This window comes from Pituophis catenifer, unplaced genomic scaffold, assembly GCF_029215685.1.
Source record: "Pituophis catenifer annectens isolate HBS135680 unplaced genomic scaffold, rPitCat1.0.hap2 SCAF_1, whole genome shotgun sequence".
Classification (NCBI taxonomy): domain Eukaryota; kingdom Metazoa; phylum Chordata; class Lepidosauria; order Squamata; family Colubridae; genus Pituophis; species Pituophis catenifer.
Genome location: NW_027256881.1, coordinates 353,898,993 through 353,908,633, shown reverse-complemented (window position 1 = coordinate 353,908,633; position 9,641 = coordinate 353,898,993). Strand labels below are relative to the sequence as shown.

The window sequence follows — 9,641 nt, the reverse complement described above, 5'->3', positions numbered from 1 at the left end:
GAAAGCCTTACAAAATGGTAATAAAATGGCCTTACCTTGTTAGAACCCTTCGGTTTTTAGTAGATAACAGGGAAAAAATAATAATAATCCCTTTAATTAACCCTGGTGCTATCACAGAGGTATCTTTCAGCAGAAACCACAACTCCCAAGAGCCTTTGCGGCCAATCCTCATTCCCCCCCCACTCAGCGCCACCTGGCCCGATAATCCCCAATCTCCCGCCTTGGCTTCCCGTCGCCATGGCAACCAGGCTCCTCCGAACACATGGAGCGCGCCCAGCCGCTCAGGGTCTCCCGGGGGCGGTCGTGGAGTGCAAATCGAGGCCCAGGCTTCGAAGGGGCCCTAGGCCGCGTTCATGTATAAGGGGGCAGGGCTCTCGCCCGTTCTCCGCCGGGTCGTCCCGTGGCGTTTGAGCGGAGGAGGGCGGGAGCGGCCGCAGAAATGGGCGTCTGGATGCTGCTGCTGCTCTGCTGTGGAGCCTCCAGCGCCGCGAGCATCTACCTGAGCAGCTGGGCCGTGCTCGTCCCTAGCGGCGCCCAAGAGGCCCAGCGCCTGGCCCGCAGGCACGGGCTGCTCTACCTGGGCCAGGTGCGTCGCCGCCTTTCCTCCTCCTGGGCCTGCTTGAGGCGGCGAGGTAGCCTCTGAGCATACGCAGAGCGCCTTTGCAAGGAAAAACAACAACAACAACAACAACAACAACCCAGCCTTTCCCCTGTTTCCCCCCCCCGCCTCACCTTGCCTCACCTTTTCTCTGGCAGGGGGTTGCGTGGGTGGGTAGACTGCCACTGCACTTGGAGGTTCCATCAAATGGACATGGCTGGGTGGGGGTGAGGCAATTCTTAGGCGTCTGAGAAGGCCCTGGGTTCGTATTTGGCACCAGAGAGACATTATCAGCCCCCCTCCCTGTCCTTGGGATACCCCCCCCTGCGCCAGCACTCAGATACACTGCTCCTGAACATGGAGGCTCCACTTAGTCAGGACAGGTACCAGCCCAGGGTTGGCCTTCTGCCTCTTGATTCTCTCTGTGCTGTCTTCCCCCACGGTTTGGGGGGGGGGGAACCTGTTGCATCTTCAATTATTGGACTTTAAAAGGGGTTTTATTTTAATTTTATTTTGTTCTATGGGGGTGGATGCTTTAAAAGGAAGCTTTGGAGAGAAGGGAGAAAAGGTGCGTTGGGGTGGGGAGCTTGAACCCCCGTTCCCAGCCTTCGTGGTGGTGTTGGGGGTGCTGTTTTGAAGTTGGTGCAGGGGGGCCTTTTCTAAAGCGCGGGACCCCCTGGATGAAGACCCCAACCCGGTCTTGCAACCGGGCAGAAAAGCAAATTTTGCAGGAATTCCTTGCTGCATATAGAGCCTGTTGGGGTGTATATATATATATATTTATTTATTTATATATATATATATATCACATTTTTTTCCTGCTCTCTATTGGCTCCAGTTTGCATCTCTTCTGGGAGGCTGAAGGAGCCTTGGTAGTACAGTGGTCTAAAGCACCCTGTTATTAAGACCAGCTGCCTGCAATTACTGCAGGTTCGAATCTCGCCAGGCTCAAGGTTGACTCAGCCTTCTATCCTTTCTAAGGTAGGTAAAGTGAGGACCCAGTTTGTGGGGGCAATAAGCTGACTTTGTATAAATATACAAAAGGATGAAGGCTATTGCTTAACGCATTGTAAGCCGCCCTGAGTCTCCGGAGAAGGGCGGCATATAAATCAAATTAAAAAAAAAATAATAAAAAAAAAGGAGCAAGGAAAGAGCGTGCTGGAAAAGAAAAATACTGCTTTTTTTTTTGGAGAGAGAAAAGGGGAGACAAGGGGAAAGGGGGGGTTCCCCTCATGGGTTTAGACCCTACTTTTTGTAAAAAAAAAAATAAAAGGCTTGGGGTAAGATGAAATCACCTGCTAAAGTCAAAGTTATGAAGCCATCATCCTCCTGGAGCAGAGAGATTATGGATCTTGGGGGTGGGGGGGATAGCATGGTGGTCTGCAGAGAATAGGGAAATTAGGGGTCCCCTGGCAAGGGGAGGTTTCCTGTGTCTGGGGCATTACTGGAGGGGAAAATCTGAAAGAGAATCTGAAAGAGATGCCAATGCAGCAAACCTTTTTTATTTTATTATTCTATTTTGGTTCATCACACAATCAGCCAGGTGTTCAGACTGGCTTTGTCCTTTCTGTCTCCCTGTTGAGTCCTATATTCTTTTATTGCTTTATTAAATTTATTGGCTGCCCATCCTTTTTATTCCGAGAGGGTGAGAACTGAGTCTTGCAATGCAGAGGTCTTGCGTCATTTCTATTAAACCATTTGTTCCCTTTCTTCTCCTTCCTTTTGAAAAACCGGGCTAGCTCCTTCTTAATCAGATCGATGGGGATCTATTTTGAAGGTATGCAATTGGGCCTGGGAAAACAGATCAAGAGGGAGAGGGTTTCCAAGGCAGAGTGGAGAGGAGGAGACAGATCCCAAGTGATTTTGTGATCTGTGCTTATTTTGCAGAAAAGGTGGGTTTGCAAATTCAAAAGAACCAACTAGCTGGAATGAATGGGGGTGCTGGGTGGGAGGGGGGAGGAAGAGCAGAGGATTGAGAAGAAGTTGCCCCATGAAATATTTTAATTTTGCCGAGATGTCAGTACTTTTCTGGTTGGAATCGGGCCGTTTCTTTTTAGTACCTGCAACTTTTTGTAACTTTAAGATAAGTGGATTTCAACTCCCAGAATTCAAAGCAAAGCTGGCTGGGGAATTCTGGGAATTGAAGTCCACTATCTTAAAGTAGCCAAGGTTGAGAAAAGGTAGAGTTGCCTTTTAGCTGAGTTCTTTCTCCATCTCTGTTCTCTTTGTGTTTCGAGGGTGGGTCGAAGCTTGGATAACGTTTTGCCCTTCTGCGTTGCAGGTGATTGCAGGGGAGCCCTACTTCCACCTGAAACACAGGGGCATGGCTCAGAAATCTTCAACCAGGCACCGGGGGTGGCATCTCCGCCTGAAAAGAGACCCTCAGGTAAGCCCATAGGCAGAGGGCCTCCTGAAGGCTCTCTAGTCTGACTTCACTTGCACAATGCTTAAACCACATTGGACTGCTCTGGCTAATCGCACCTTCAGAGTTTGCCCTCTTGAACCTTTCTGCTATGGACAGTCTTGAAAAATGCGACCGTACCTGTCTTCCTACCCCCACCTGTTTCTCATAGCTCTCAACTCCAAGTGACACACCTGTTTTCTTCATTTTTTCATTGTGTGTGTGTTTCCCCAATCCTGTGCTGCCCATCCTCTCCCCTCCCCTTCTGTATCTATCTCTTTCTCTACCTCTTTGGATGCTGGCAATATACCTTAAAGATGGCCTGTTCTTTCATGGCCTGTTTATAGGTTATCAGAGGCAAAATAGAATAGAATATTCTTTATTGGCCAAGTGTGATTGGACACACAAGGAATTTGTCTCTGGTGCGTAAGCTCTCAGTGTACATAAAAGCTGTAGGTTGTCATGATCAATCATGATCATAGTCATAAAAAAGAAAAGAAAAGAGCCTTGATAGTACAGTGGTCTAAGCACCCTGTTATTAACACAGCTGCCTGCAATTACTGCTGGTTCGAATCTCTCCAAGGCTCAAGGTTGACTCAGCCTTCCATCCTTTCTAAGGTAGGTGAAATGAGGACCCAGTTTGCGGGGGCAATAAGCTGACTTTGTATAAATATACAAAAGGATGAAGGCTATTGCTTAACGCATTGTAAGCCGCCCTGAGTCTCCGGAGAAGGGCGGCATATAAATCAAATTAAAAAAAAAATGCATTCATCATAAATCATAAGATACAACACTTAGTAATAGTCATAGGGTACTAAATAAGCAATCAACAAAAAATCATATACTAGGATACTAAATAAAACAATATGTAAATCATAAGATACAAACAACAAAGGTACAGTCAAAAGAAGATAAGGAGATGAGGCTCTGAAGCTGAAGAAGCTTTTTGGATGAGAAGCAGAACGTCTTCAAAAAAAAACTGGAAAGTCCAGTTGCCTCTTGAACAAGCCCCTTTGGGATATGCTCAGTTTAGGAAGATCCTAACAAACAAGGAACGCCTCTCTGTCTGGACCCTGTACGTCTATATAGACTGAGTTGCCGTGCTATGGGCACAGAGAGTCCCATAAAATATAATTTTATCTTACAAAACACACATAGCTGCTTATCCTGCTAACAACAGCCCTGGGCAATGCACGAAACTAATCATTGAATCCTAGAACTGGAAGGGACCTTGGAGGTCTTCTAGTCCCATCCCCTGGTCAAGGCAGGAATCCTTATCCCATCCCAGAGAAATGGCTGTCCAATCTTTTCTTAAAAACTCCAAGGATGCAGCACCCACAAGTCTGGAAGGGAAACCGTTCTTTTGATTCATTGTTCTGTCAGGAAATTTCTCCTTACTTCTAGGTTCTTGCTCCTTACTTCTAGGTCCTTACTCCTTACTTCTAGGTTCTTACTCCTTATTTCTAGGTCCTTACTCCTTACTTCTAGGTTCTTACTCCTTATTTCTAGGTTCTTACTCCTTTTAGGTTCTTACTCCTTATTTCTAGGTTCTTACTCCTTACTTCGAAGTTCTTACTCCTTACTTCGAGGTTCTTACTTCTAGGTTCTTACTCCTTACTTCTAGGTCCTTACTCCTTTTAGGTCCTTACTCCTTACTTCTAGGTTCTTATTCCTTACTTCTAGGTTCTTACTCCTTATTTCTAGGTTCTTACTCCTTTTAGGTTCTTACTCCTTATTTCTAGGTTCTTACTCCTTACTTCGAGGTTCTTACTCCTTACTTCGAGGTTCTTACTTCTAGGTTCTTACTCCTTACTTCTAGGTCCTTACTCCTTTTAGGTCCTTACTCCTTACTTCTAGGTTCTTATTCCTTACTTCTAGGTTCTTACTCCTTATTTCTAGGTTCTTACTCCTTTTAAGTTCTTACTCCTTATTTCTAGGTTCTTACTCCTTACTTCGAGGTTCTTACTTCTATGTTCTTACTCCTTACTTCTATGTTCTTACTCCTTACTTCTAGGTTCTTACTCCTTTTAGGTTCTTACTCCTTACTTCTAGGTTCTTACTCCTTACTTCTAGGTTCTTACTCCTTACTTCTAGGTTCTTACTTCTTCTAGGTTCTTACTCCTTACTTCTAGGTTCTTACTCCTTACTTCTAGGTTCTTACTTCTTCTAGGTTCTTACTCCTTACTTCTAGGTTCTTACTCCTTACTCCTAGGCTCTAGGAAGGGGGTCGATTTATTTTCCAAAGCACCTGAAGGCCGGACAAGAAGCAACGGATGGAAATTAATCAAGGAGAGAAGCAACCTGGAATTAAGGAGAAACTTCCTAACAGTGAGTGCAATTAACCAGTGGAACAGCTTGCCACCAGAAATTGTAGGTGCTCCATCACTGGAGGTTTTTTAAGAAGAGACTGGACAGCTACTTATCTGAACAGGTATAGGATCTCCTGCTTGAGCAGGGAGCTGGACTAAGAGAGCAGCCCTTCCAGCTCTATTCTGATTCGAGGTTGTTTCTCTCCTTGATTGGCATGCATCTGTTGCCCTCTGGTGCCCTTTTTTGTGACAAACCCTCCAATATTGCAAGACTGATATCATGCCACCCCTTATTACTTTTCTTCACTAGGCTAAACCTACCTAGTTCTCTTAGCCATTTGTCATACAATTTAGCCTCCATTTTTGTGGCTCTTCTCTGAACTCTTTTCCACAGCCTCGCTGTAGATACAGCCTGTATCCCTTCCATCTCAATAAATCTGGTTAAAGAAAGCTTTGCAAGAGCAATGTTGGGGGTGGGGAATCATGGTTCCTTTTTAGGGGATAGCCAAAGAATTGCACAGCCCAAGACATTGTAGGAAGTTAACCCCCGCCCCTCTCCTAGGAAAATGAGATATTTTAGGAAATATTAAAAGGGCAGAATATTTCCCCTAAAAGGGAGGCAGAAACTCAGCCCCCCTCCTTCTCCCCGCCACCTTTGTCAATGGACCATTAAGGCCTGGGCCAGTCTATTCTACATAAGAAAGATCTACCTCCTTCAGGCAGAGCCATAGTAGGAATTGCCCAAAGCCCTTTCATTACATCATCACCCAGCAAGGCTCAACCAAGTCTGGGACGCAGACAACCTACAGAGTTACCCCTGACGTATTTGACGTAGGTGCAGAATTGTAAAAGGGGCAAACTGACCCTAAATAGATACATCCTGTTGTTTAATGTTTATTATACCCCAAATGTCATGTATATCCTAGAGAAGAAATACTGCTTCCCTTACTGTCCTCTTTACTGCTCTTGAGGCGCCTTTGAGCCCCTTATCTCCTCTTTTATTATGTCTTGAGCTCCGGAGCTGAGAACCTGAGCCTGTGGGGAAAGGGCTGTTACGTCTTTCCTAGAGATAGATTAAAGGGTAACCTCTACGTGTGAAATGTCTCACTCTTTGTAATAACTTTGCCTTTATACTGTATAAATATCTGGCCAAAAGCAGCCATCATTGTTCAGACCTTCTGGACTGTTTGAACCGTGCACAATAAACTCTTTCCTGCATCGAAGAGCTTGGCCTAGGTTCCGTTTTTTCTCCTACAACAGCATGGCCCCATGGGAGTCTGACAACCAATCAGAACACAAGCTCAATTTTTTTATTTTTTATTTTAATTTGATTTATATGCCGCCCTTCTCCGGAGACTCAGGGCGGCTTACAGTGCGTTAAGCAATAGCCTTCATCCTTTTGTATATTTTATACAAAGTCAGCTTATTGCCCCCACAAGCTGGGTCCTCAATTTACCCACCTTAGAAAGGATGGGAGGCTGAGTCAACCTTGAACCTTGGCGAGATTCGAACTTACCTTAATTGCAGACAGCTGGTGTTAAATTACAGTGCCTTTGTCTGCTGAGCTATCCAGGCTGTGCAGGCTCAAAAGCTTAAGAGAGGGCATAAAACCCAGGCACTCTCAGCATCTCATCCCCTTTTTTGCCCAGGACTTCAAAAAAACCACGTGGTCCTGTCCACCATTAAGTGATCTTTTCAAGCAGTCTCCCTGTTTCCAGTGTCTTTCTCCTCACTTGGAACCGAACACAGACGGACATTTCTTCCAACAATTAAACAAGACCCAGATTTTATGAGCCGTGTGTCCTTTTCTCAGACGTTGTGAAAGAAGTGATAGGAGTGTCGGACAAATAGAGACTTGCCACGGTGGCTGGACATCCCAGTCTGCCTGACAGATAGAAATCTGATCCCAACAAGATGGGGAATCTGCTGTCCGCATTCCCGCTGGTCCCAAAAGAAACAACTTGGGGCCGTGGGTGGAACAAAACAGATCGTTTACTTTGGTTTAACCTCCGTGGCTTTGGCTCTAGATCCCGTGGTTTGAACAGCAGGCGCTGAAGAGGCGGACAAAGAGAACAGCCAAGATTGTCCCCACCGATCCGTGGTTCCATAAGCAGTGGTACATGGTGAGTGGGGCAAGAAAGCGGGAGGATTGGACCCTGCTTCCCCACCCCTCCCCACTCCTTTCTAAGGCTGGGAAGACCTCGTGGGGCCCTTGGCGCTCTCTGAGCTGGGTTGTTTTCTTGCAGGCGTTTCATTACCCAACTAGGTAACATCCTCAGTGTGAGAAGGGAGTGGGGTTTGTGGGGAGGAGAGAGGAGGACTTTAGGATTCTTGGTTGCTCTCGCAGTGGGGTTGTTTTGTTGCAGATATTTCATTACCCTGTTAGACAACATCTTCAGTGCTAAAAGATAGTGGGGTTGGGGAGGAGGAGGAGGAGGAGGAGGAGGAGGAGGAGGAGGAGGAGGAGGAGGAGTAATGACTGTGGGCTCCTTGATGATCTCATTTCATTACCCAACTAGGGAGCATCATCAGTGCACGTGGTAATGAAACCTCTGCAAGAAAACAACCAGCCTCAGAGAGCGCCCAGGATCCCACAGTCGTCGTCTTTTTAAAAAAATTTGATTTATATGCCGCCCTTCTCCGGAGACTCAGGGCGGCTTACAATGCGCTAAGCAATAGCCTTCATCCTTTTTGTATATATTTATACAAAGTCAGCTTATTGCCCTCACAATCTGGGTCCTCATTTTACCTACCTTTGAAAGGATGGAAGGCTGAGTCGACCTTGAGCCTGGGGAGATTCGAACTTACAGTAATTGCAGGCAGCTGGTGTTAATAACAGTGCTTTAGTCTGCGCTACCAGGTCTTCCTGCTCCTCCTCCTGCCCCCTTCTCTGCCATTCCTTAAGCCACACTCTGTCAATGTTATCTAGTTAAGTCATGATGTTACCTCTCAAGCCGGATGGCAGTGGAGGGCAAGTGGCCAGTCCGTCCCTCGAGCTCCCAGTTTCACCAGGATCCCACAGCTCAAGGTTGTGCTTACCTCCTCCTCGAGGCTGGCGCTGCTGTACTCACTTTCCTTGGCCAGGTTGCTCATGGTGTATGCGGGAGGGCGAAGGGTGTGGGTTAGAGGGAGGCCCACTCCCTCTCCATGCGAGGAGACCAAGCTTTGTAACCAAAGCATCCTCAGTGATAGGATGGGAGACCACCAGGAGAGGTCAGGAGGAGTGGACAAGGGGATGGCCGCCCAGAGTCCCTAGGGAGTTGGGCGGCATAGAAATACGATAAATTAAATTAAATTAAATTAAATTAAATTAAATTAAATTAAATTAAATTAAATTAAATTAAATTAAATTAATTAAATTAATTAAATTATTAAATTAAATTATTAAATTAAATTATTAAATTAAATTATTAAATTAAATTAAATTAAATTAAATTAAATTAAATTAAATTAAATAATTAAATTAAATTAAATTAAATAATTAAATTAAATTAAATTAAATTAATTAAATTAAATTAAATTAAATTAAATAATTAAATTAAATTAAATTAAATTAAATAATTAAATTAAATTAAATTAAATTAAATTAAATTAAATTAAATTAAATTAAATTAAATTAATTAAATGGCAAAAGACAGCAGGGCTGCTGGTGGCCAAGTGCTAAGGCAGGGCTTCCCTTAGACCCTCCTTCCCTCTCATTATAACCTACCTTCCTCTCTCCCTCCCTCCCTCCCTCCCTCCCTCCCTCCTTCCTTCCTTCCTTCCTTCTTTCCTTCTTCCCTTTTCTTCTTTTTCCTTCCCTCTTCATTTTCCTTTCTTCCTTCTTCCTTCCCCTCTTTCCTTCCTTTTCCTTCCTCGCTCCCTTCCCACCTTCCCTTCTTTTCCTTTGTCTTTCCCCTTTCTCCTTTCCTGTCCCTTCATGGATGGCTCAAATGCAAAAGGGGAAACTTTTCTCGACGCCTCCTTGCCTTGTGATCAAATGCCACTTTTGCTAGTCCTTTGTTTGACTGCAGCGAAAACGGCAGAGTGGTTGCGGCTGCGACGGACGCTGTAGATCAGCACCTGGTTGGCCTGGGCCAGTCCGAGGCTCCATAGGCGGGTCCTTCACTGTTTCCAGGGTGACCCCACGGGCCTTGAGTTTGACACCCCTGCTTTAGAGAGTAGACTGACCCCCTCTTCTTTGTGGGAGCCCCTCAAATATCGGAAGACTGCTATCATGTCACCCGTGGTCCTTCTTTTTCATTAAACTAGATATTCTCAATTCCAGCAACCGTTTTTTTAATATATATTTTTATGTAACTGGTTCATATTTATGACGGTTACAGCAACCCAG

The 9,641-nt window shown here is 45.3% G+C and overlaps 1 protein-coding gene across 1 annotated transcript in view; it reads left to right on the top strand.

Annotated features, from left to right (window-relative positions):
- The first annotated feature begins 439 nt into the window (after window positions 1-439).
- Window positions 440-9,641, top strand: part of PCSK4 (proprotein convertase subtilisin/kexin type 4) — a 36,355-nt gene continuing 27,153 nt past the window's right edge. Inside the window, exons 1-3 of the mRNA XM_070931936.1 lie at window positions 440-586; window positions 2,880-2,984; window positions 7,336-7,431. Of these exons, the coding sequence (XP_070788037.1) occupies window positions 440-586; window positions 2,880-2,984; window positions 7,336-7,431 (348 nt within the window). The remainder of the gene's footprint in view (window positions 587-2,879; window positions 2,985-7,335; window positions 7,432-9,641) is intronic.